Below are 26,090 nucleotides of genomic sequence, written 5' to 3' on the forward strand. Positions count from 1 at the left end.
CTCTCCTGGCACTGCCCCCCTGAGCACCACAGCAGCAGCTCTGGCGGTGGCTCCCTGCTGTCCTCCCACAACATTTAGGTCTTGAGGGAGGCTTGCCCAGCTCCGAGTCCTCCCTGGAGCAGCACCAGTGGTGCCCAATCTGCCCAGAGCCCAGTGTTGGGATTCAGCTGCTGAGCCTGGGCAATGCCTCCATCTCAGCACCCTCTGCACGCTGCTCACCGCAGCTCTGTGCCGGCTGCGGCAGGGCGAGTGGTGCCGGATCCGTGCGCAGGAGCTGATCTCAGGGGGAAAGGGTGATCCCTGCAGGGGCAGGGAGAGCTTCCAGGGATGGATCCTGGTCCTTTGGGTGCAGCCTGGTTCACTTCACCTCCTGCCTCAGTTTCCCCAGCTGAGAGCTGTCAGTGACTTTCCCACCTTGGGGCCCAGCACGGGCACAGGGTGCCGTGGGGATGCTGCTGTGGGAGACAGCACAGGGCGAGCACCACGACTGAGTGCCAGGAGCTGGGCTCATCCTGCACCCATGGAGGTGCTGGATCCGACTCAGAGCTCCCAGGGCAGCCCAGGCAAAGAGGCTTGGGGCAGATCCTGCAAGGGGGAGGCAAGGTCACCCTGTGGGGCTGGAGGAGGAGGAAGAGGGGCTCAGCGCTGGCCTGTGCCCAGCCAGGGCAGAGTTGGAAGGGGGAGCCCGAAGGTGCCGTCCATGCCACAGGGACCTTGGAAGCCGGAGCCTGCCCTCAGGCCACAGGCGCCGGCGGCTCTGGCTTATCTGGGTGCTGGGTCCTGCCCAGCCCTGAGGCAAAGGAGGGACGAGGAGATCCCCGTTCCTACCATAGCTGCTCCCAAGGGAGACGCCGGCCCAGCCAGGGGAGCAGAGTGGGGATGGGGGGGGTTCTGCTCCCACACTTTCACTCCTTTGGCTTTATCTTCATTCACCCATGGGCCAGGCTTTAAACACGCCCCACACAGCACCATGCGCCGAGGCTGGGCTGGCTTCCCTGCAGGCTTTCCCATTGTATTGAATCCGGATGCCCACACAGGGGCGGGAGCTGCCTCTCGTGGCTCACCGTGGCCGGACACTGCAGGTGCAGGTGATGCTCCCGGGATGCTGTGTTGGAGCCATCCCTTCCCAGCACAGGCAGGAGCAACCACTGCTGTTTAATCCCTGTCTCCAAGAGAAACCGGCTCCTTGCACCTGAGCAAGGACACATTTGCCTTTTCCAGGGACATCTGTGGCCCAGGCACCCTTGTAGAAGCCCCGTTTTGAAGGCAGCGAGCGCAGGGCTGATTGAAACCATCACAGCAGTCAATCCCCACGTCCCAACGATCGCTTGCAGGGTCACTGCTGCCCGAGCGCCCGTGGACACGGCTCATCGCTGGGATTTTCCATATCCTGGGGCAAGCAACAACAGTTCCAGCTCTGGATCCAGGGCCCACGGGAGGGATGTGGAGCAAGAGGCTCCTGCTCAGGGATGCAGCGGGGTGGGAAGCAGCACCCATGGGGCTCAGAGGACCTTGTCCCGCCTGCCTGCAAGTGATGGAGGTGTTAATGAGTAATGAGAGAGCTGCCATCAGTGCCGCTGCCCAGCGAGGGGCAGGGAATGGGGCAGAGGACGAGCGAGAGCCCTCCCCGGCTGCACCGCGCTGCTGCTGTCCCAGTGCAAAGGGTAGGAGCTGAAGCGTGCAATGCCACAGCCGGTGGCTGAGGCGTTCTGGCACCCTTAGGTGATGTTTGGGATGTGACCTCCCAGGGATCAGGCACGGGGGGCTCTTGGGGCAGCCCCCACCTCTCTGCCTTGGTAGGATGTGAAAAAGGATCTTTTTCTGGAAGCTGATGACTTGGAGGTCGGTCAGAGCCAGCGGTGGGAAGTCAACACAACCACCTCGTTAGGGATCAGCTTTTCCCCAGTGCAGTTCACCTCATACCCAGCCCACACTCTGGGAAGGAGCCATTCCCCTGGGATCATGGGGGGACAAGAGGGTGCTAGGAAATTGCTTCCCAACTGTTTCAGCACTCACTGAGGTCTCCAGTCGTTATTCGAGGGGATGAAGGAGGGGAATGGGAAGCAGAGACACAAAAGAGTGGTGAGCCCCAGCCCCTTGCAGGCATCACCCCAGGTTGGGTGCTGCGTCCCCATCCCTGATCACAGCGCCACTAAGCAGCAGCAGCACTCAGGTTTGCACAGCCCCTGAATCCCACGGGAGACGGAAAGGCTGGGAAGCTGGTGGGATGGACAGGCTGCTCGCTTTATAAACTCTTCCAGTCATTTCCAACGGTTGGCATCCTCCTCTGGGCCCGTGGCCAGGCCCTCGCGAGCCTCCGGGAAGGATGCGGCTTGAACACAGCGATGCAGCTTTCCACATCAGGAAACACATCCAGGGACCCAAACGTGGCTGAGCTGGGAGCACGGAAATGCAGCAGGATCCACTTGTTTCCTTGCCAGCCCCATGTCCCCGTGTCCTGCCGCCAGCCTGCTCACTGCCGGGATGCGTTGCCACTCCAGCCCAGTGCATCCTGTATTCCTCTTGCAGCTGGATCACAGAATCATGGAATCACAGAATGGTTTGGGTTCAAAGGACCTTAAGATCATCCAGTTCCAAGCCCCTGCCATAGGCAGGGACGCCTCACATGTCATCATCCCTTTGCAGCACTGGAGCAGTGTGGCATGGGGTGTTTCATGCGGCCCCAGGTACCACCCAGATCGGGTGCTCTTTGGGAACAGTGTTCTCCTGGGCGCTGCCATTGGTAAAGGTCACCCTTGGGCCTGTCAAGTAAGGGATGGTGGTGGCTGTGGGGACCTCAGTACAAGGGCAGGACATGGCCACCAGCTCCAGGTCCTCTCCTGAGGGTGGGGATGGACACAGCCATGGTACTGCGGGACCCCGGGACCCGCAGGCCACGGCTCCAGGGCTGACGATGCTGTGGTTCCTTGCTCCGGTCCCGCACTCACTGCTTTGCTCCGGTTCTCCCCGCTGATGCTCAGGATCGGAGGGACGGGAATTGGGTATCCCAAAGGGTGGGAGCAGCCCCCGGTTGCTCCCGCACGGTCCCTCGAGGGGGGGGGTGTGGGGGTGTGGGGTGTGCGCACACCGAGGTGGGGTTCACCCGGTGCCGGTGCCCTGGGTCCCTGCGCGCGTCCCCCGCCACCGGGGCCACCTGCGGGAGGGGAGGGGGGGGGGGGGCCGGGCCCCGGTGCGGGCGGAGCTTCCCGCACCGCCCCGCCCCGCAGAAACTTTCCTTCTGCGCCGGGCGCTCGGCGGGAGCCCGGAGCGGGGCCGGGGCTGCAGCGGGAGCCGGGCGGGCCCGGCCCTATGGGCAGCGGCTGCCGGCGGTGCGGGGCGGTGCGGGGCGCTGCCCGCCGCGGCCATGTCCGCCGGGGCTGCACCTGCGGAGGGCGGAGAGCGGGACCCGGAGCGCGGCGGCGGAGCAGCGGCAGCGGCGGAGGCTGCCCCGCAGCGGCGGAAGGCCCGGACGGGCTCCCTGCGCCGGGCACTGAGCTGGCTCCGCGGGCGGCGGAGGAGGAGGAAGAGCGGCGGCTCCCCGGGGGCGGCGGACGGGAGAGGTGAGGGGCGAGGAGGGGACGTGGTGGTGGTGGTGGGCACGGAGGGGCCATGGTGGTGACCATGGTGGTGGGTAAGGAGGCGGCGTGGTGGGGTCCAAGGAGGTGGTTGAGGAGGAGTCGGGTTGGGGACCATGAAAGGGTTGGGGTGAAGGCATTGGGGTAGGTGAGGAGGGTCAGGGCAGGGACGTGGATGGGGTGGCCAAGGAGTGGCCACAGAAGTGTCCACGGAGGGGTCAGAGTGGGCCCATGGAAGTGGGCAAGAAGGTTTTGGGGTGGGGGCCGTGGAGGTGGTCAAGGAGGTGTCAGGGAGGGGGTTGAGGAGTGGCCCAAGGGGAGTCACGGTGGTGGCCATGGAGGTGGCCAAGGAGAGCTCAAGGTGGCCGTCGAGGTGAGCAAGGAGAGGATGCAGTAGAAGCCAAGGGGTGGTGACCAAAGGGAGGTCTCAGTGGTGGCTGAGAAGGGGTGGAGGTTCTGGCCATGGAGGTGGCCGAAGGGAGAGCACAGTGGTGGCTGAAGGGGAGTCGAGGTGGTGACCAAAGCGTGGTCACGGTGGTGTCCAAGGAGGGTCAGTGGTGCTGGCTGTGATGGAGGCGCTGGCCGTGGTGGCAGCAGAAGTGTCTGAACCGGGGGTGGTGGCCATGGGGGCTCTGTGGCCACGGTGGCTGCAGCAGCAGCAGCAGTAGCAGGCGGGATCCAGCATTCCCTGGTGCAATCTCGCCCCGGCCCCGAGGGCTGGTGCCGGTTCACTGGGTAGGTTCTCTCCCCGCTGAGTCAGAAGGTCACTGGGGCTGAGGGAAACCTGGAGGGACGCCAGACGCTGCCTCCTCCTCCTCCTCCTCCTGGGAAGGGTGTTTGCGTGCTCCAGGTGTGGCTCTTCCTGCCCTAGATATGGCCTCACCCCAGCCAGTCTGTGGGGTGCTGCTCCATAGCCCAGCCGCATCCCTGCTGCCTTGACCAGCGCAAGGTGCTGTGGGTGGCCTTTCCTCTTTGCTCCCCCGGGGCTGTGTTCCAGGGATCTATGGGCTCAGCCCGTGACATGGGGCCTTCAGTGGTGGCTGGGTGCTGGCGTGCCTGGTCATGCTCTTCTCCTTGGTGCTTGCTGTGCAGTCGTCGGTGTCCTGGCGAGGTGGAGGTGTCACCCCGTGCACGGGAGCGGTGCTCAGCCTGTCCCCTCCCTGTGCCATCGGGGTGCCTCCACTGCCCTCCCCTCGGGGACATCACCGTGGTCATGCCAGGGGAGAGGCTGCTCCTGCGGCACCCAAAGGCCGCCGTTGCCTGGGACTTTCTGCCTCACTTTGCCCCAGGGGGTGAATTCCCAGGCACCCAGGGCCGCACGCAGGCACGTTCACTGCTTGGAAAAGCACCCGGAGCTCTGCGATAGGAAAGGAGTGGCTGTGGAGACGCGGAAGGCTCTTGGGAAGAGGCTGAGCTCTCTGCTTGAGCCGCTCCATCGGATGCTGCCGGTGCCGCCTCCTGGCCCATCACGCATGGACGCCGCTGCCACGGCCCAGCGCTGAAACCTGAGCAGTAAAAGAGATGTGCTGGAGCATGTGATGTTCCTCTTGCGGCGCAGAAACGCCTCCAGCAGCGCTGCCAGCCTTTTCCTTTCCCTTTTTTCCTCCCCCATAAAGCCATAACATCACCAGCTGAAATGCGGAGTCACTGCTCGGGGACCTCCAGTCTGCTCGCCACAACATCCCTCACATGGAGCCATAGAATGGTTTGAGTTGGAAAGGACCTTAAGATCGTCCAGTTCCAACCCCCTGCCATAGGCAGGGATGCCTCATGTTAGACCGTGTCGCTCAAGGCTCTGTGCAGCCTGGCCCTGAACACTGCCAGGGATGGGGCATCACCAGCACAGCCTGCTCAATTGGATCCCTGCATCCGGGAGGGCTGCCCCATCACCTGCCCGTGGTCCAGGCTGGTGATGCAGGGGCTGTGCAGTGCCATGGCCCAGCCCAGGGCTGCCGGACCCTTCCCTTCCCTCCAGACTGTGCTTTTGGCTGTGCTGGCATCAGCTTGCTCCATGGTGCAGGGTGGGGAAGCAGCTTGGATGTGCCCTGCCCCAGATGGGAATTGTTCCAAATATCAGCTGGGAGCTGTGGAATGGCAGAGCTTCAGCAGGTCCCCGTGGCTCCGGGTGCCTTCCCCCTGGGTGTGCACAGTGCTGGGGGTGCTTTGGATCAGGCCATGGCCCATCAGCTCCTCATCACTCTGCTGTTCCTGCAGGTGGCTTTGGTTGTGGAGTGGGGACAGGGCACATCTGACCATGCCTGTTACATCCTGGTTGTGGGAAGGGACTGCACAGGATGCTCAGGATGGGGAGGGAAGGAGAGAAGCTGTCCTAGGGAGACATAGGTTAGGAGCAGGTCTCAGCCTGGGCATCTGCTCGTTCATGACCTGGGTGTTGGTGAGGTTGGAATTGCTCAGCACTGAAACCGTGGGAGCAGGAGGATGAAAGCGTTTCCACTTTGGATGAATCCCATGGGTCCATCTAATCGGAGATCCTATCTCTGGCTGCTCAAACAGCTGAGCTGTGTAGAGGAAAGGCACAGCACAGTAATCCTGCTTGTGGGCAGTTCCAGGCTCCCTCTCCCGTAGGGAACAGCAGCAGCTTTGGGGCTGGAAGCTGAGTCCTCTCCCATTTCCCAGCTGGATGCTCTGCCTTGTTTGTGCAAACGGGCCCCATTGGCTCAGCATCCCCCTTTCAGGCCAGTGAAACTCTGCTGCAGGGTAATTGCTGCTGTGAACTGCAGGGCTGCATCCTGGAGCATGCAGCAGCTGCCAGGGTGCCACCAGCGCCGGGCTGTTTCACCTGTACACAGCCCAGCACCCAATGACCCCATCCATCCCCGCGGTATCCCAGCACCTCGCCATTCCCCTCTGTTTATTTCCACAATAACCTTTGGAGGCAGAGGAGCCGTTAACCCCCAGGATGGGGACCAAGGCGGGGATTGCAGCTGGGCTGTGCCAAGGGTCCAATGCGGAGCAAGGAATTGGGGTGCTTGGGCTCCGCTTTGCTCCTGGGTTTTCCTTGCTGGGAGCCAGGAAGCTGAAAGCTTTTCCTTCTCCTCTGTGGTGAAGGCAGCCTCTTAACGCCGGTGGCACCGCCACCGCGAGCCTGCTCCTGAGTCCTGCCACCTGCCCCTGGGTTTAGGCTGGATTTGGCTGCTGCTTTATCCCGGTTTCGCAACAGTCTCAATTCACAGAACATTCCTCGTAACCCCCTGATGAAGTGAAGGAATTGATGTTCCAGAAGGATTAAATTAGGGTTGGAGCCTTTTCTTTCCCTTTCTGATGCCAGATTCGTCCAGCAGCAAGAGATTTCCTGACTGCCATGGACACACACATACCGTGGGGTTAAAAATAAAGCTCTCCATGGGCCCAGCTGCTTTATAACATCAGCAAGTGCTCGTACACGGCACGAGGTAGCTTTGCTGTGTGTGTGGTGGGGTGGCAGTGGCTGGGCTGGTGGCGCTGGGCTCAATGCTGTGCGGTGCTGGAGGCAGTGTGGGGGCCGTCCCTGTGTGTTGGTCTGATAAGAAGAGATGTGAAATCTCACCGGGCACTCGGTTTCCTCCATCCCCTGCTGCTGCGTGGTGCTTGCTTTGGTGCAAACGTGGGCTGTGTGGTTCAGTCCTGGGCTGTGTGGTTTAGTCCTGAGCTGTGTGGTTCAGTCCTGGGCTGTGTGGTTCAGTCCTGGGCTGTGTGGTTCAGTCCCGAGCCCTGCTGCTCCCGCTCCCAGCGTCATTCCCATGCGTGTGTGGGAATGGATCTGTTAACGTGCACAAGGCAAAGAGTGACGCTTCAGAAGATGTGAGCAGCAGGAATGCCCTGCCTGGCCTGGCCGTGGCGAGCGGCCCTGCTGTGAACAAAGAGAGGTGTGTCTGCAACCACAGCTATTCCACCTGGAGACAACTGGAAGAATTACCCTTGCGAATAACGTTCCATAAGATCCGATAAAACTATTTCGCCGGAGTCATATTTCCCTTTAGGAGGAAGCTCTTCTTTCATAAGACAATATCATCATTGACTTGCGCTCCGGCAGCGATGGAACATAAGCTGCTGGAAGGTGAAGAGCTGGGCAAGCACGAAGTGAAAAAGCATTTCCCTGCCAAGCAGGAGCCGGAGCCCTGGGCTGGTCCCCATGGCTGCTGCTGTGCAGGGATTCAAAGCACCTCATCCAGAGCAGGGAGCCGAGCTCCTGCAGGCTGGAGCCGGGGCTGTCATCGACCCACGCTCCGGCTGGAGCAGGAAATCGTCTGAAACCCTCCTGGTTATGTATTTCTGTTAATGATTGGGGATCTCAAGTGGGGTTTTTCTGTTACCTTTGCCTCGCTGAGCTTTACTTCCCCTTGAAGGGAGCAAGGGCTGAATTCCTTTCTCATTCAGGCATCTCAGCTCCTGCTCTGTGTTTGCTTGGCGACGGCGTCAGGGTTAGGAAACACTGGGAATGATGGAGAAAACACCAGGAGGGAAGGAATCGTTCCCCTGGGCCGGCACAGAGGGGTCCGTGCCAGCCTGGTGTGGGCTGGCCTGAGGGAGGGAGCGTGTGACTGTGGGACATCAGCTGTGCCTGTGGCAGTCACGCTGGGATGATGATGATGAGATCTGTATCTATCTCGTGAGCAGTTTCGCCTCTGCTCCGTGCTGTTATCAGAGTGCTCTCAGTGAGTACAGCTGGAGGGTTCTGGAGAAGGGACTGTGCCTGGAGGCAGCATCCCTTGCCCCCACTTCCCACCAGGCATTCCACAACTGGGGGTTGTAGCGTGTCTGCTGTGCTGGGAATCGCATGCCGGGGAAGCTGCAGATGCTTCCCTTCCCCTGCCATGTTTTCCCAGTGGATTTCTGGGCGCTGTGGTTTAACCCCAGCTCTGGGAGGAGGGATGAGAGCAGCCAGGGGCAGTGCAGCCTATCCATGGGTTTCTGAGGGGTTTGTGTCCCCAGGCAGTGATGCCGGTCTGTGGGGATGCTGGAGCTGCTTCCAGCCACCAGGACTGAGCCACGGGCCCCAGGGGGGGGGAGCAGGAGCCAGGTTTCCACGTGTCTCTGAGCTACCCCATTGGAATTGTTCCAGCTCAGAGGAGCCACTCGGGTATTTATGGCACACGTGGGCTTTGCTGGGCTCTTGGGGCTCAGCTCCTGCCTGGAGCCCCCTCGGTGCATCCGAGGCTGCGGCTGGGGGCGGTGAAGCTCTGGTGCCGGTGCTGCCAGCATTCCCGAGGCAGGTGCTGGAGCGGTGGGCGTCTGTTTTGGGAAGTGTCTCGCTGTATCTGGGGCAGTCGCAGGCTCCAGCCTCTCCTTTCCTCGCAGAGAGAGAACTTAAAGGGCTCCGCTGGGAAAGTGTGGCTGCAGAGGAGCCTCCTGTGTCACCGGGGAGGGGACTGCGTGGCATGGGGGGGCCTCTGCACCCTGCTTCTGAGCTGCTGCAAGGGGATGGATGTCCCAGGGAGGTGCTGGGCAGTGGGAGGAAGCCCTGTTCCAGGCTGGAGGTGCCCCTTGTTGATCTGAATCATCTTCCCCCATCGGTGGGCAGAGACCTCTCATTGCACTTGTGACCATGATCGTGTTTAATCCTGGCTGCCCCAAGACGGAAAAGCTGCCCCTTGAACTGGGTACAGCCAATAATGGGAAACGGGGGATAGTTTTCCACTGAATCCCCCATTCCCTTAACAGCTCCCACTGCAGACAGAGCAGCAATGCCTGGGGACAGGCCCTGTCGGTGGCACAGGGTGGTCTCTGCTGTGCCTTTGGGGCAGCAAGCCAAGCTGGTGGGAAACGGAACCATCAATATTTCCAGTGGGGAGAAGGAGCCTGAATTCTCAGCCCATCGCCTCGGAAGGTCAGCACAAAGCGGCCGCTTGAGCTTTCCGCTTTACTCCTGGTTTTCATGCCCCGGTTTTGTGCCTTTCCCGCAGCGCCCTCCTTCCTCTTTATCCCGGCCTTTGATGAATCACCTCCAGAACAGAAAACATTGCCAGCAGGAGCTGCCCCCTCCCTGGCTGCCCCCTCCCTGCCCTCGCAGCGTTTCGTGTTCTCATTAGGAATCCCGAGGGAAAGCTGGGCTCAGGAGGGAACAGGCTCGTGCCCGTGTTTCGGGCTTGTCCGTGCAGGGCTGGGGCAGCGCTGCCCATGCTCTGAGCTGCTCTTCCCCTGGCCGCTCACTGCTGGAAAACCCCATTCGGCAGGAGCGGGGTCTGGAGCAGCAGGGTTGGAGGTGCCAGCACCATGAGCTGATCTGGGCGCGGATGTCCATGGGGGTCCCCCAGTTATGTGACTTGTTCCAGTGACCATGGAGAGGGTGGCGGGGGTTAAATTAACATCCACCTTCGGGCATGTGGGTGCTCGCCCGGAGGTTGCGCAGCGGCTTCACCCAGCCCGGGTCTTCAGGCGCCTTGGGAACCCTGTTCTAGCCTTTGCCGTGCTGGGCTTGGCCGGGGTGTCCCCATGGGGCTGGGACACTGCAGACCCAGGAGCGGGGCTGTGGTTTCTGCTGTTGGAGCTGCGCTCAGGGACAGACTCAAATGGTGGCGGCTCGGTGGAGCGTGGCAAACTCCAGGGAGGTGGGAGCGGGGATGGAGGCGGGTGCCGGGTCCGGTTGTGCCGACGTTCGGGGACGTCTGGGGACTGATCTCCCTTCACCCGCTCGCCGTGGCCGTGGCACCCTTGCGGAGGGATGGTGCTGGGAGGGTGCTGTGGGATCCGAGGGATGGATGATTCGGGCAGGCCCCTCCTCTCTGCCTGTGCCATTGGCTCCGGCACCGCCGCCTGCGGGAGCCGAGCTCCGCGAGCAGGAGGGATGGGAGCCGGCGGCTGAGCGCCGCTGCGTGCCGCGGCCGCCCGGGCCACGCCGGGGCTCCGCCATGTAACACCTCGGCCTCCTCCACCGGCTCCGGTGGAGGGCGAGAGCCGCTCATGGGCAACGCGCACCGCAAGAGGAGCCCAGCGGGCGCCAGGGCCGGCTCCTCCTGGCTCTTCGGCCGCGCCGGGAAGCCGGGCGCAGGTAGGAGCCATGGGGAGGGGGCTGCGTGGGGACGGGTCCCGGCCCCGTGCCTTCCACGGGAGCGTTCATTGCCCTCTGGTGTCCGCACCGCGGCGTGGGGCTGCGCTGGAGGCTTCGCTCTCACCCAGCACAGGGTCAGCCCCTCCGGCCCCGGGGATTGAGCCTGGCTGCACGCAGGGGCTGTGTCGGTGTGCGGGGCACCAGCCATGGGCTCGGCTGCGCTGTCAGGACGCGGTCACCCGCTGAGGTTTAGTTCCCAGTTTGGTTTTCCGAGCCGGGACTCGGGGCTGCGGCGTCACCTTCCTCGCCGTGCCTTGGCTCCCCTCGCCGTGCCTGGGGAGCAGTGGGTTTGGGAATGCTTGTAGGGAGCACCGGGATGCTCCCCCCTCCCCGTATCCGTCCTGCACAAGTGCCCCCCTCACTCTGCGTGCATCTGCCTGTCCGTGCGCTGCTGCTTTATGCTCCTGCTCAATGGATGCAGCTGAAAAGCCCAGGAGGAGACACGGGGCAGGGAAAAATCTTGTCTGTGAGGAATAGGGGTGGGGGAAAGGGTCCTGCACCGGTCTAGACCCACATATGGAATCACCAGCCCTGCAGGGTGTCTGGTCCTGGTGATCTTCCTCCATGGTTCCTCCTCTGGAGCAGAGCAGTGCAGGCAGCAAAGGTCTCTTGCAGAAACCTCATCCCCATCCCACGGTGGCTGATTTCCCTGCCGATGTTGTTAAATTGTCCCCACACCCCAGCCTGGCCTGAATCAAGGAAGGGACTTGATGGGCACAGGAGCAGAGTCTGGGGTCGGTGGGAGTGGGATTAGTGAGGCTGAGAGGGGATGGTTTTCTCTGCCAGCCCTGTGTGACCCCCGGCCCCGCCATCCCTCCTGTTTTCCTCGGTCTTTACAGCCCAGGTGAGCTGACCTGAGCCGTCCTCAGGGAAAACAGGGTTGGAGCCAACCCCCCACAGGCTTGGGGGGGCCGGGATGGGGAGAACCTGGAGGGGCTCAGGCTCGTAAGCACCCACTCGGTGCCTGGGGAAACTGAGGCACGAGTCCCCAGCGGCTTGTAGCTGTGCAAGGACGGCATCTCCTTCACCGCAGGCTCCTCACTGTCCACCTCACCTCCACCAAAGTCATCCTCTGGCTGTGGTCTCCGTGCAGGAAGGGCTTGGTGCCATCACGTTATAGCTGGGTTCCTGCTCTTCCCTGGCTCTGCCCTGACCTGCAGCGATGCAGGCGATGGGGTGAGCCGCCTCCCTGGGCGAGGTGGCTTGTGAGCATCCCTGGTGCAGCTCTTCCCTTGTGCTGTCCCTGTCCAGATCTCTCCGTTCCCCACCAGGCTTGGGTGTCCCTTTGCCAGTCCCTGAACTGGGACTGTGGGGCTGCCACTGCTGCCCTTCTCCAGGGCTGGCCGGGAGATGCCCAGGGAAAGGATGCCCTGTGTCATATGGGACCGTGCCATAGAGCCGGGGGACAGACCCTGCAAGGCAAAGGCCATGGGGTGGAAGGTCCTGAGAAAACATGGGTCGAGTTGTGTTTGTTCTCTGCAGCAGCTCCATGGCAACCGTGCAGTGGCCACAAAGCCAAAGAATTTGCATTGTGTCGGTTCAGCATTTCGGAGGGCGCAGCGGGATCACCGGCTGGGGGCAGGGTGCCCAGCACCCAACCACGGGACCCTGCTGTTGCTCTCATCTCGCCCCTGCCCTGCCCACAGACCATGGGTGCTGCTGGAGTTTGGGTCAGAAGCTAATTGCAGCTGGTGGGCAACTGGGCCAGCATCCCCCAGTTCTCATCTCTGCATCCCTGGTTGCTTTGGGAGCACTGGTTCGGTCCCATCGTGCCCATTGCTGGCAGGTCAGGCCTGGGCAGGCACCAGCAGCTGCCTTTGTGCCTTCACCATGTGCAGGGTGGTGTTGGGCATGTTTTGATGCTGAAGGATCACAGCAGCGGTCCCAGGGACAGGGTTGGCCAGGCAAGAGCATGGCTGAGGGCTGCCGGGGTGGCTCTGCCTGCTGCAGGCAGCTGCCTGCAACCTGTGCCCTGCCTGGGTGTCCCCACTGTGCTTCATCAGTGCCAAACCCACATCCCTGTGCCGGAGCAGAGCCCGGCTTGCTCTGGGGTGCATCCCCTGCTTCTCCTTCCCTGGGATCATCCACAGCAGGAGCTGCTGGGGAAGGTCCTTGAGCACCAGGGAGAGCAAAGCCTCTTATCACCTCCTTATCGGGATGGCCCCGCCGGGCCCGGCTGAGTCAGGGTGAAAGAACGTGGCACCCAACCAGGCTGCGCCCGCCGAGTCCATGGGGATGTGGCTGCTGCCGACATGTCCCGATGGATGGGTGCCGGGGCAGGCTGCAGGCACACGCAGTGCGGGTCAAGGGGTGACCCATGGCCATGAGGCTCCCAGCAGCAGCTCCAGGGTGGGCTGAGCGGCTCTGGGCGTCTTCCAGCTTCGCGGCCGCTCTTTGTGCCAGACCCATGCTGGGCCGGCTCCGTAAACAGCCCCGGAGCAGATAAGGGCAGGGGCCCGCCCGGCATGGGATGAGCCGGGATTTACACAGGCGGTTCTCCAGCACGCCGGTGGCCAAGCCCTTCCCGGTGCCCCTTCCCGGTCCTGGAGCACGGGAGGAGGTGAGGATGCCAGAGAGGGGCTGTACATCAGGGACTGTAGCGATAGGACAAGGGGTGATGGGTTCAAACTGAAACAGGGGAAGTTCAGGTTGGAGATAAGGAAGTTCTTCCCTGTGAGGGTGCTGAGGCGCTGGCACAGGGTGCCCAGAGAAGCTGTGGCTGCCCCATCCCTGGCAGTGTTCAAGGCCAGGTTGGACACAGGGCTTGGAGCAAGCTGCTCTAGTGGAAGGGGTCCCTGCCCGTGGCAGGGGTTGGAACTGGATGAGCTTTAAGGTCTCTTCCAACCCAAACCACTCTGATTCCATGATCCATGGATGTCCCAGGCAGGAAGCTGCCTCCAGCGCTCGGCTCTGACATGCCATGCCGTGCCCACTTGGCACGCGCCCCGTCACCAAGAGGCAGGGATGGGACCTGCTGTTGTGCTGTTGGTTATCCCCCTCCTCCAGTTTGGTGGCAGTTCCAGCCCCATCTGAGAGCCTCTGTCCCATCTCCTCCCCTGATCCCGCATCACCATGTCCATCTCAATCCCTGGTGGAAGACGGCTGGCTCCTCGCTGCTTCCTACCAGAGCTGCTGAGCCAGATACCTGTAGGCAGGAGTGGGGTTGGGAGCTGCTCGCAGGACGGTGGATCCCTGCATGGAAAAACCTGCAAGGTCTTGTCCCTAATCCGTCTCTTGGATTTGCTCCTGCGTGGAGCCAAGTACCTGCTGCGACAGGCACGCTTACAGAGCACCCGGGTACCGGCAAACACGCCAGGCATGACGGCACGCGCCGTGGGGATGCGGCAGGGAGCCGCCTGCATGGGAGGTGGAGGAGAGGACACGGAGGGAAAGGGAAGCTGTGATAAAGCCGTGGACTTTGGAAAGAGGAGGAGGTGCCAGGTGTGTGTCCCCATCCCTGCGTGCCGCCGGCGCTGCCATCCTGGCCCTGTGTTGCTTCCGAGGCTCTGCCCGCCGCCCTCTCCCACCCTGCGCTCCCCACCTGGGCCCATCCCGCCTGGATCCGGCTCCTGGCCGGGGAAGGCTGTTATTTACCTTCAAACCTGTTTGGTGGCTTCTCCGGGGAGGGGACGAGCGTGGGGTGGGGATGTGGTTGGACTTGGACAGAGGCTCCGCTGGGCTGGAACAGGGGCTGGGATGAGGCGCAATCCGGCGTCGTGGTGGTCCTGCCTCCCTGCCCGGGGCTGGGACCCCGCCACGGGCTGCTGCCAGACCCTCGCCCTGGCTCCATGCTAACTCATGGAGCAGGAGACGCTGCGTGTCACCGCATGCGCTGCCTGTGGGGCATGTGCAGGGCAGCAGCGAGGTCAGGGCCGAGTTGCACAACCGCTGTGTCCTGCCCGGACAGCAGCCGTGGCTGGGCAATGGTTCTCCTCTGAGCCTTCATCCTTCGCCATGGCCCGCTGGCTCACCGGGGTGCACGGGGGCTTAGAGGAAGAAAACTGCCCCAAGTTTATTTTCCTATTTGAAATGAGTTTGACTTCAGCCTCTGCGTGGGATCGGGTTGGAGCATCGAGCCAGCAGCACGCACCGGGTTGGGTTTATTTGCTTTGTGGAGCTGTTTTCTTGGCTGAAGCAGCAGCCCCCATGCGAGGCCAAAGGCAAGGAGCAGCCCCCGGGCTCGCAGTGGGGGCTGCGTGGCCACAGCCATGATAAACATTAATGTGCTCTTATCCTGCCTGCAGAGAGCACGGTCCCGCGGCGTGTCCCGGGGCACGGATCCTATGCAGAGGGAACAAAGGTGGCCAGGGTGGTTGTCACAGCCCCTCAGCAGCTGAAGGTTGGGGCACAGAGCAGGGCAGGGCAGCCCAAGCGGGTGCCAGGTCCCACCTGGGATCATGGGGCTGCCTGAGCGCAGCTGATGGGCCCAGGGAAAGAGGGGCACGCTTGGGCTTATAAAGAGCTGTCATCGCTCTTGATATTCCAGGGAGATATCCCTGCAGGGCTGCCTGCACCATCACTGGCTGTAAGGGGAGGGGAAGAGGGGCTGGTGCTGGAGCAGAAGGGCTGAATGTTGGAACAGGGGGGCTGGATGCTGGCACAGAGCAGCAGGGCCCCCATGCTGATTGCTGTCTCTTGGGGCTGGAAGTTCATGGTGCACCCCATTAGTGTTACCTATGGCATCTGCAGGCAACCAGCGCTTTGCTCCCTTTCAGGATGGGGAGCAGAGCAGTCCCCAAGCCTGGTGCACGCCTGGGAGCAGCGTGGTGGGAAGGAGCCCCAGAGTGGTGGGAGAGCATCAACCCCATGAGGCAGGGGGTGTTCTTGCTGCCTTCCCACTGCTCTCTGCAGCACGGGAGGCAAGGTCTGCATCCCACCGAGCAGGGCACAGCAGGCAGGGTCCTTCCCCTTCCTCCCCCTGGGGACCTCACAGCCCCTTTCCCACCCCCCTGCCTGCTCCCACTCCTCCCCATTCCTCCCCGGTGAGTCAGTGGTGGAAGGGGCAGGCCGGGAGCTGCTGCCTGTTCCCTGCCTCCTGCCGCAGGACCCGCCGCTGCGCGGGGAGCAGACAAGTCGAGGCAGTGCCGTGCAGGCAGAGGTGGATGCTTGCAGCTGGATCTGGCCAAACCTGCTGCTTGCAGGAGGCACAGGCCTGGCGGGGAGGGGGACGGGAGCCAGGATTGTCTCCTCTGGCTCTGCCCAAGTGAAGAGCAGCATCAGGGCTAAGCGAGGTCCGGGAGGGAGCTGGACCAGCACCATACTCTTCTTGCATCGTCCCTGGCCCAGGGCTGTATGGCCCCAGTCGTGTTCCTTTGCAGTCTCAGCTCTGGTCCTCCCCTTGGGCAGCCGTTCCCATTCTCACCTTAATGTGGTGGATTCCCTGGCATTCCCTGTTCCTTGCTATCAGTTTGCCTTGCTGTGGGGATGCTTTGCTCCCTCTGGACCATTGCTGGCACTGATAGCAGCAGATACCAGCTCTGAGTCAGGGAGAGCATCCTTGAGATGGTGCCCGGCCCTGAGGGACCTCCAGCTGCTTCTCCAGGAGGATCCTGCTGCCGTGTGGGTATGAGACACGTGTGTCAGATCAGTGCTGCTGAGCCTGGAGGGGACGGGGCGATCCAGGGCACGGCACAAGGAATGCACAAGGGACGGGGCACCAGCTCCATCCGGGTGTGTTGCTACCAGCACCGGTGGCTTCCTCAGCCCACCGGGATCCTCAGCCTGTGCCGCAGGATCAGGCCTCTCTCCCTCCTGGCTTTTCCTTCCTTTCCCCATCCCCTTTGCAGCAGGTTTCTCTGTTGACACATGAGGCAAGGAGGATGCGATAGTGAAGGTTGAGGAGCGGAGGGGAAGTGGAGGCTGCTCTTCACGTACCACCATGCTCCAGCCCTCATCATGATGCTCCTCCAATGGCCAGGCTCTGCTCTGGCCCCGGTTGGGTGGTGGCCGTTGTGCCCTGCCCGGATTATCCTTTGGGCATTGCAGAACGATGCCGAGCTCCTCCTGCCCCAAGCCACAGAGGTGGCACACAGGAGAGGGATGCGTCTGTGTCAGCAAGGGACGCTCCTGAGGCTCTCTGGGTCCTTGCAGGTGATGGGGCCCGTACAGGGAGGGAGAACAGGGGCTGTCTGCTGGCACTGGGAATGTCCTTACAGCAGCATCCAACAGCGGACCTGGATCCTGGACCAGGAGCACAGCAGGGACTGTCCCCCTTCACCCATGGGAGGCTCTGTAGGGAGATCCCAGGTTCAGCTCCATCCATGCAGAGGTGGATCCCAGAGGGCTGGAGATGGGAGTGGTGTGTGATGGCTCTTGGCTGTGTTTGCCTGAGGCCCTCACAGGGCTCATGACGGGCAGCCCAGAGAGGAGAGGGCAGCACGTGGCTGCCCGCTTTGTGCATCCTCAGCCCTTTCATTATATCCCTTTTCCACTTGTGCTGTGCAAACGGCTGGGAAGCGGCTGCCTGTGGCTGCCGGCACCTTCTGGGTGAGCCCATCCTGCCCCAGTGCTGGGTTACCCATAGCAGGGGCTGCAGGGCACTGCTTGTGTTTGATGTTAGGGGCATCAGACACAGAAATCCTTGCTAAGCCAGGATCTGCCCAGCCAAGGACACAGAGGTGCCCTTGGCAAGGTTAAACTGTCCTTGGGCTGCGCATTCAATGCTTGGGGTCTGGTGGGACCCTCGTACTCTGCTTTGGGTGATGCTGCTCTGAATGCAACCCAACCTCTGTCTTGCTGCAGCAAACCTGGGCACGGCCCATGGGGAGCTGGTGGGCAGGAGAAGGAGGGTTTGACAGGTTGGCATGGCTGGCACCAGGACCTCCCTGCTGCTGGTTCAACACTGGGAGCTCTTCACCTTCTGGGGCAAAATGCCTGTAGATGGGAGGGATGGAGCTCCCTGAGGGACCTGGGGCTGATGGACAGGGCAGATCCCCTTCTGCTGGGGCACTGGTGCTGCAGGGAGCCTGCCTGCAGCCACCCCGGGAGCACGCAGCACCTCCTGTGTCCTCAGTGCCACGGGCCATGCCAGCGCCTGGTCACTGCTACTTCCGCCCCTGCCTTCACGTGCCCTGTGCCTACTGGTTAGACTGGTCTAAGAGACCTTGTTCTCCCACCGTGCTGCCAGCTCGTGACCGTGACAGAGCCGTGCTGGTTGCCCTGTCCCTAAGGACCAATGCCCCATGACAGCTCGTGGCCCCCTGCCATGGGCTGAGCCGTGCCAGGGTCGGGGCTCTCCCTGGCAGGGCTGAGGGGCTGCGGTGGGTGCCATGTCCTGGGGTGCCCTGGGGATGAATGAGGAGCAGGAATGCCAGGGGAATGCCAGCACCATTGGCTCTGCTGTGCCATATCCCAAGGGCTGGTGCTCACCGGAGGGGAAGCCTCCCAGCTCTTCCCGCTTGGCTGCACTGTTGTGGAAGCAGGTTTGCAGGGATGCTGTGCCCAGTGGGGAGCAAGTGAGGAGGGTCCTGAGGGGCCCTGAGGGTAAAAGAGGGGGGAGTTGGGGAAATGCTGGCCCTGAGCCCGTGGAACCGAGTGCTGTGGGCTGTGCCGTGCAGGGGAGGGGGCGGGAGCCTGGGGGTGACGGGGAGGCCAGAGGAGGAGCCCCGCTCTCCTCCCGGAGCAGGGTGGGCGCAGCCGGGGTTGTCCCCTCCCCGGGTCGGGCTTCTCCCCGCACCGGGCGGCTGCGCCGGAGCCTCTTTGCCCGCTGAGCATCCTCGTGCCGTGCGGATGAGGCCGGGGAGCGGGAGCGTGGAGCCGCTGGCATCCGCCTCGCTGGCACACGGCTGGGCCAGAGCCGCCCCGGCACAATAGGCAGAGCCCCAGCCCTCCTCCCCGGCCCACCATGGTGGTTTTCATGGGCAGGAACCTCTCCTCGCTTCTGGCTTTCTTCAAGAAGAAGGGTGAGTGAGCGGGAGGGAGGGAGAAGCGCCTTGTCCTTACACAACCCCCGGTCTCCAGGACCCCCTGGTCCTGGCATCCCAGGGGGATGAGCAGGGAAGGTCACCTCAGCCCCAGCATCATCCCCTGGCAAGTTAATGGAGTAAATCACTGCGCTCCACTCGCCGGAAGGCGGCTCCGAGCGTGCGGGGTGTGTGTGTGGGAAAGATGTTGGGCGAGGGGCTGCTGAAATTGGGAGAGAAAAGGGCTGAGGGGAAGAGGAATGTGATGGGAGTGGGTGTGTGGGGGGGTACCTTGTGTCCCCTCAGGACCCAGCACCAGCACGGGGCTGCCCTGTGCCACCACCTGCGCTCCCAGCCTGGCCGTGCTCCTTGTCCACTCGCCATGCCGGGATGCTGGGGAAGCAGAGGCCGGCATGGCGCGGCACCGAGAGCGCCGGCTCCATTGTTCAGGGCCTGCTCCTTTGTGTGCCAGAGCGCAGCCACCTTAGTGCCTGGCCGGGAGGGGATGAGGGCCACGGGGACGCAAGGGATGGGTGCGTGGTGCTGAGGATGCTGAGCAGCAGGTGCCTGTGTCCCCGGGGTGCTGCCGCCAGCCCCAGCGCTTCCCTGTGCTCGTCCTGCCCCTTCCTCAGCCTGAAATTGAGGGGTTTCCAGGCAGGAAGTCTGAGGCTTCACAGCAGGCAGGGGCAGGCAGGGCTGGGCAATGCCAAGAGCAGCCCCCAGCAAGCACCCGGAGCCTGTCGTGGGCACCCCCGGGTGCTGGTTTGCAGGAAGGGGGCTACGAGATGAGGCATGGGTAGCCCTGTGCCAGCCCTGGTGTGGCATACGGGAGCTTCAGCACCCAGGGGGGCTCAGAGGGAGGATTTGGGTCCTCTGGGGTCTCAGTTTCCCTGGTCTGTGCAGAGCCTGCCTGGGCACAGGGTGAGTCTCTGCTCTTGTCTTGCAAAGCCTGGGGATGATGTAACCCTCCAAAGGGAAGGCCACCGTACTTCCATCCTTGTTTCATCCCCCTGCGCTGCCCCTTCTCTGCTCAGCTGCCCACAGCACCCCCTAAACTCACTGCCACAAAGGTGCTGGGGAGGAGGATGCTGCCGTGCCCCAGCCCTGCTCCAGCCAGTGGGGAGAAATCCCTGTGGAGCCAGCCCGGCTCCGGCGCATTGACCGGTTGGGCTGAGCCTTGGGAGGTGATTTCCCACACGGCGTTTGGGATCTGAGCAGGATAACGTTCCCCCGGGCTGGCTGCCAGCCCCCAGCGTGCTGGGGCTGCCTCCCATGCTTGGGGTGCGGTGCCTGTGCCTCCCCAGCCGCGCTGACCCCTCTGTGTCTGCAGGCGCTGCCAAGGGCGAGGCGGAGAAGCGGCTCAGCGTGCAGTACACGGCGGGCGAGGGATGTCCCGACAACGTCTTCTTCCCCACCACGCGGCCCCCGCACCTCGAGGAGCTGCACAACCAGGCCCAGCAGGGACTGAAGTGTTTGCAGCACCAGGGTAGGTGCCATAGAATCCCAGAATCCCAGCCTGGTTTGGGTTGAAGGGACCTTAAAGCTCCTCCAGCTCCAACCCCTGCCACGGGCAGGGACCCCTTCCACCGGAGCAGCTTGCTCCAAGCCCCTGTGTCCAACCTGGCCTTGAACACTGCCAGGGATGGGGCAGCCACAGCTTCTCTGGGCACCCTGTGCCAGCGCCTCAGCACCCTCACAGGGAAGAATTCCTTCCTTAAAGCCAACCTAATGGATAGCGCTGGGGGTGGCACGGGGACACGGTGGAGGACACAGCACCGGCTCCTGGCTGGCTGGGCCGCATGGGCGGTGCCATGGGGCTGACCAGAGTCCAGTGTGGGGCAGCACTGCCGGAGCCGGGAGCCCTGTCCCTGGCTGGTGGCTCCCGGGGCTCTCCCACAGGGATTCAGCCCCTGCCTTCCCTCCGCAGAGAAGCAGAAGCAGACCAAAAGTGCCTGGGACCACGGGGACACCAACAGCCTCCAGGTGAGCCCTGATGAGGAGCCGGCTCTGCCCCACGGCGCTCTGCGGTGCCCTGGGGGTGAGGGGACACAGGGTGTGTGTGGGGGCAGATGGGGAACCAGCCCCATCTGCAGGACCATGGCTGGGGGGGCTTGCATGGCACGAAGGGGCCGTGTGTGTCTTCATGTTATCCCAAACCACTTCACCATCCCTGTCCTCAACCTCCACATGTCCTGCCCTGCCTTCTGGGGCTGTGCCCCAGGACCCTCATCCCTCTGTCAGGCCCTCGCACCCCACTGGTGCTGCTGGCAGCCCTGAGGAAGCTGCGGTGATGGGGCAGCGCAATGGGAACCATTATCTGTGTCCATCCCGGTGGCTGGGCCCCTCCCTGGCTGCTGACGAGGAGAAGCTCCCCCTCTCTTGGCTGTGCTGGGCTCTGCTTTGCTGCTTCCCGGGGCTCTGACCCCGTTGCCAGCACCTCCCTGCCCGTGTTTGCTCAAACCCGCTGGCCCTCGGCCCCATTAACCCCTTGGAAGGTGGGAATGGGGAGCTCCGGGGCGGGCAGAGCCCTTGGAGAGCTCAGGGTGGAGGGGCTGGGTGGTGAGTCACCCTGCTGTGTCCCATCCCAACCTCCGCCCGTGCTTTGGAAGGATGGGGGGACACGGAAGGCTCTGCCCATGGCGGGGCTGTGCTCAAGGGGTGCCGCTGCCTGCCTGTCCCTGTCCCCCCACATCGCAGCCCCCCAGCTCTGGGGCACAGAGGATGCCATGGGGCTGTTGTCAGCTTGGTGTGGCTGCGAGGTTCCCAGCTCTCCATGGGGCTGCGGGGCCGTGTGCGGGGTCCCTGGGGCCGGTCCCGGCCCCGCTCCTGGTGGGAGGACTCTGGATGCCGGCGCGGCTGACTCAGCCCTTGGCCCTCGGAGAAGCTTTTGTCTGGGCTGCGGAGTCCGTTTGAGGCAGAGAAGGGGCCTGGCGGGGGTCGGGGCCGCTCCGTCCCCAGCGCCTCAGCCCGCTCCCTGCCCGCAGTCCTGCACATCCTCGGAGGATGACAGCGCGTCCTTGCGGAGCCGGGCGGCCTCCAGCGCCATGGACAGCACCTCCGAGGATGCCCTCTCCATCCGCTCCGAGATGATCCAGCGGAAAGGTACCCGCGTGGGGGGGCCGGGGAGCTCGGGGGGGGGCCACAAGCCAAGAGGGTGCGATGGGGTCTGGGGTGCATGGCTGGAAAACCGGGCTCTGCTTTGTCGTGGCCGTGAGCCAGAGCAGGGATCTGGGGGCCCTTGGAGAGAGGAGAACAACTGGGGCTGAGTCAGAGCGTTAGGGCTGGGCGAGGGGGACAGACGGACACAGAGACGCTGCCTCCTCCCTGCTGCGGCTCCTCTGTGTGGCTGCTTGGCAGCTGCTGGTGCCTCTCCGGGCTGCTCCGGGTGCTTGAGCATCTCTGGCAATGGAGGGGTGCTGGGGACACTGGGAATGCCCTGGCCTGGACCCTCCTCATGCCTCTCACAGGTTCCACCTTCCGCCCGCATGATTCCTTTCCCAAATCCTCGGAGAGGGCTGGCAAGAAGAGGAAGGAGAGGAGGACGACGGTGCTGGGCATCCCCCAGCATGTCCAGAAGGAGCTGGGTAAGTGTCAAGGGTAAGAGGGGATTTTTAGGGTCTGGTCTCCTTGCCCAGGCTCTGTTTGCCTTGGGTTCACACTGGGTTCATCTCTCCCTGCTCCCAGGTCTCAGGAACAGCCGGGAAGCCAAAGGATGCACGGAGGCTGATGGGCACGGGGGCAGCCGAGCAGCACAGCCCCTGCTGAACGGGGGGCAGGTCTCCGGCGACGCCGTCCGCATCCCCACCATTGACGGGAAGCTGGAGCCTGTTCCCGGGGGAGCCCGCGTCTGCCTGGGAGCCTTGGAGGAGGCAGACGCGGCGCTGCAGAAGCACATCAACCGCGTTTACTACGACGACACATTGCTGGGGAGGAAGACAGCGGCCAAGCTGTCACCGATGGTGAGGCCGAAGTCTCTGGCCGTGCCGGGCATGACCACCAACGCCAGCCCTCCGGAGCTGCTGAGCCCTGTCATGTCCATCTCGCCCCAAGGCACCTACATGTCCAAGATCATCCCCAACGCCATCCTGCCGCCCATGGTGGACGTGGTGGCCCTGACGCGCAGCAGCGTGCGGACGCTGAGCCGCTGCAGCCTGGTGTCCTCCAGCCCGGCCTCGGTGCGCTCCCTCGCCCGCTTCTCGGAGCGCAGCCGCGAGCACTCCTCCTCCAGCGACAACTGGAGCCACTCGCAGTCCACGGAGACCATCGTGTCCAACAGCTCCACCATCTCCTCCCAGGGGGGCTCCGAGCACCGGCAGCCCGAGGCAGGGCCACGCAGCCAGGCGGATGCTGCCGCTCGCTCCGACACCGACCAAGTCAGCATCTACAGCTCCGCCAGCTTCGCCAGCTCCTGCTCCAAGCCCAACGCCGGCCCCGTGCCCGCAGCCCCCAGGCTCTTGGTGGTGGCGGGGAGCAGTGGCCGGGCATCCCCTGCCTATAGCACAAGCAGCCAGGCGGAGGGCTCGGACACGGGCAGCCTGGCCAGCGAGCGCTCCTCCACCCGCAGCGTGTCCCTCAGGAAGATGAAGAAGCCCCCAGCCCCACCTCGCAGGACCTTCTCGCTGCACCAGGCGGCCGACGGGGAGCCCAAGGTGCTGGGGTTGCCCCCCAAGCCTGACCGGCGGTCGCAGCGGGAGAGCAGCGCGCCCTGGTCCCCGCGCCCCGAACCCTTCAGCCCTGCAGCCGAGGATGAGGTCTTCTCCCCATCGTCGCTGAGCGAGACCAGCAGCCTCCGCTCCGAGAGCCTGGCTGGTGCCAGCTCCCCCGAGGCGTCGCGGGGCAGCCCCGGGGTGACGGTGGTGCTGAGGGAGCCGCAGGCTCAGCCCAAGTGGAGCTGCCCCGATGGCTCTGACCGCACCATGTCCCCCTCCAGCGGCTACTCCAGCCAGAGCGGGACCCCCACGCTGCCCACCAAGGGGCTGGGACCCCCGTCTGTGTCCCCGGGCAGGGCTCAGCCACAGAAACCAGACCGGGTCTGCTCCCTGCAGTCACCTGCGCTCTCCGTGTCCTCATCCCTCACCTCCATCTCCTCCTCAGCCTCGGACCCGGCTCCCCCCGAGGCGCTGCCGTGCCGCTCGGACCGGTTCATCATCCCTCCTCACCCCAAGGTGCCCGCTCCCTTCTCACCACCACCCACCAAGCCCCAGCAGCCCACGGCCGGCGCTGGCTCTCAGTTGCCCTCACCGGACCCACCGGTGCCCAGCGCTGCCCGCCCGGAGCCCTCAGCCAAGCCCAGCACCAAGTCTCCGCCGCCATCACCGCCGCCTGCCTACCACCCACCTCCGCCACCGGCAAAGAAGGCAGAGGAGCCCCCCCCGGCCAGCAGCGAGGCCCCCACTGACACTGCCTGGCCCCCGCCACCACCGCCGGCTCCTGAGGAGCACGACCTGTCCATGGCAGACTTCCCCCCTCCGGATGAAGCCTGTTTCTGCAGCCTCCCCGACGTGGCGACCGCTGCGGTGTCCGGGCAGAAAGCGGCACCGAGCCTGGAGGCTGCTTCCTCCTCCTCCTCCTCCTCCTCACGCAGCCAGCAGCAAACCCCGACGGCCGCAGCGTCGCAGCCGCCTGCCGTGTCCCCTCCTGAGGCCACGGTGCCACCGCCACCACCTCTCCCCGTGCCCTCAGCTCCGGCTCCGCTGCCCCTTAAGAAGGTGGCCAACGGCCTGCGGGCAGACACCAAGAAGGAGCCGGTGCCGCGGAGCAAGAGCAGCCCCGTGGCCAAGGAGGACGCCAGCCTGCCCATCGTGACGCCCTCGCTGCTGCAGATGGTGCGGCTGCGCTCCGTGAGCGTGGAGCCAACCACCGGCACCGAGGAGCGGCCGGCACCGCAGAAGCCTGTCCGCCGGGCTCTGTCCACGCGGCAGCCCCCTCCTGCCGCAGCCGCGGTGCCTTCGAGCCAGCTCCATCACGCCGTGCACCTCAAGGCTGCTGCTTTGGCCGCCGGGGAGGCCGCGGAGAAGCCGCCGAGCAGCCGAGCGGCGCCGCAGGGACCCGAGGGCCCCGCCGGCGATGGGCAGCTCTCCCCCAGGCACAAGTCGCCAGCCTCCACCGCCAGCTTCATCTTCGCCAAGAGCTCCAAGAAGCTGGTGCTGGAGACGGCCTCGTCCCCCGAGGCGCAGGCTGACCTCAAGAGGAACTTGGTGGCCGAGCTGATGAATTTCTCGGGGCAGCGCTCGGCAGCTCCGGGTGCAGCTCCGCAGGGCCCCGGCAAGGCTCAAGCCCACCGAAAACCTGGCAAGATCCCCCCTCCGGTAGCCAAGAAACCGTCGCTGGGTCCAGGGCCGGCTCCTTCCCCGCTGAGCCCAAAGGCGCTGGGGGCAGAGGCACTGGGATCCCCTGTGCCGGATGGGAAGGCCAAGGGGGTGCCGGCGGATGAGAGCAGGACTAAGAGCGAGCCGGTGGGGACGGCGGCCGCGGGGACGGAGGGCAGGAGCAGCACGGAGCCACCGGCTCAGCACCTCCCAACACAAGGTACGTGGGCCCAGTTCAGCCCCACCATGGGGTGATGCTGCTGTTGAGCTCAGGATGCTGAGCCTGGGCTGCGTTGGGGAGGCACTGGGAAGCACGGGGCCAGGCTCGGGGCAGGGAGCTCAGGGTGGCTGATGGGCTCTTCCCTCCTGCCTTGCAGATGGACGGGGAAAGACAGCCTGAAGGATGGAGCCGCAGGACTGGTGCCCCCGTGGACAGGAATCCAAATCTCTCAGGGACCTGGGCAGGTCAATGGATGAGTGTGGAACTGTCACCTAACTTAATACAGGAAGCAAACAGCCTTAGCCTCCACGGCCTTGATGATATTTATGCAAAAATGGTGTTGGTTTCACTTTCCTAAGTACTACAGCTTTACTTTGCTTTCGTTTTTTTACTGGACTCGAGGCCCGTGCCCGGAGCCAGCACCTCCTTCCCTGCCACTGCCGCTTGGAGCAGAGACAGGAGCACAGGGGCCGAAGATGCTGGAGCCGCTCTGCTCCCGGCCAGCGAGGAACTGAAGCACTTTGGACGAGGGAATGGGAAGGCTTCGGCCACGGCAGTGATTGAGGGACACGGGCAGGAGCAGCAGGATGGGACGGAGGCGCTGGTTGGGAAGGGACCAGGGCCCTGATGGAAAGGCTCTTGGCCAGCACTGATCACTGGCTGCAGGGTGGAGGGGGATCCCCTTCGGGCCCCAGGGTAGAGCCTCGCTTTCTGTTTCTGTAAGCTCGGGTCATGTTTTGATTTCTTTGATTGTAAAAAACACCAAACAACCCAACCCAACCAAACCAAACCAAACCCAACCAACCTGCTGCCGAGCGCCTGCTCAGAGCTCTGTACCTGGCTGGTAAAACTGATGAGCGAAGCTTCCTGCCTCCTGTGCTTCCTGGCTTCTGGTCATGGCCTCACCACACAGCACTGCCCTTCCCGCTGGCATCGAGCTCTGAGGCAGGCACAGAGCCCCAGCAGGCCAAATCCTGGCCCTGCTGCCTGCACCGAGAGCTTGTGCAGCACCAGAACCCAGGAGCAGGGCTGGCTGCA

General features: G+C 63.7%; 1 protein-coding gene across 3 annotated transcripts; it reads left to right on the forward strand.

Moving 5' to 3' along the window:
* Nucleotides 1-3,349: 3,349 nt before the first annotated feature.
* On the forward strand, nucleotides 3,350-25,413 carry KIAA1522 (KIAA1522 ortholog). 3 transcript variants are annotated; one of them, XM_057397922.1, is made up of 7 exons: nucleotides 3,350-3,560; nucleotides 19,855-20,010; nucleotides 20,452-20,507; nucleotides 21,509-21,626; nucleotides 21,992-22,108; nucleotides 22,209-25,052; nucleotides 25,210-25,413. In XM_057397922.1, the coding sequence occupies exons 1-7, from the start codon at nucleotides 3,365-3,367 to the stop codon at nucleotides 25,230-25,232; spliced, it is 3,510 nt and encodes a 1,169-aa protein (XP_057253905.1). In that variant the 5' UTR covers nucleotides 3,350-3,364; the 3' UTR covers nucleotides 25,233-25,413. The 3 variants fall into 3 exon arrangements, with proteins under 3 accessions (XP_057253905.1, XP_057253906.1, XP_057253907.1); XM_057397923.1 differs by lacking the exon at nucleotides 3,350-3,560 and adding an exon at nucleotides 10,252-10,563; XM_057397924.1 differs by lacking the exon at nucleotides 3,350-3,560 and adding an exon at nucleotides 18,132-18,524.
* The last annotated feature ends 677 nt before the right edge of the window (nucleotides 25,414-26,090 follow it).

This window comes from Pezoporus wallicus, unplaced genomic scaffold (assembly GCF_028554395.1).
Source record: "Pezoporus wallicus isolate ANWC-B61680 ecotype Strahan unplaced genomic scaffold, APGP_CSIRO_Pwel_v1 contig_10769, whole genome shotgun sequence".
Taxonomy (NCBI): Eukaryota; Metazoa; Chordata; class Aves; order Psittaciformes; family Psittacidae; genus Pezoporus; species Pezoporus wallicus.

Coding starts and splice junctions, on each gene's coding strand:
- KIAA1522 (XM_057397922.1), top strand. CDS start 3,365: ATGTCCGCCGGGGCTGCACCTGCGGAGGGCGGAGAGCGGGACCCGGAG. Junction 3,561..19,854: donor GGGGGCGGCGGACGGGAGAG/GTGAGGGGCGAG, acceptor CTGTGTCTGCAG/GCGCTGCCAAGGGCGAGGCG. Junction 21,627..21,991: donor CGAGATGATCCAGCGGAAAG/GTACCCGCGTGG, acceptor TGCCTCTCACAG/GTTCCACCTTCCGCCCGCAT.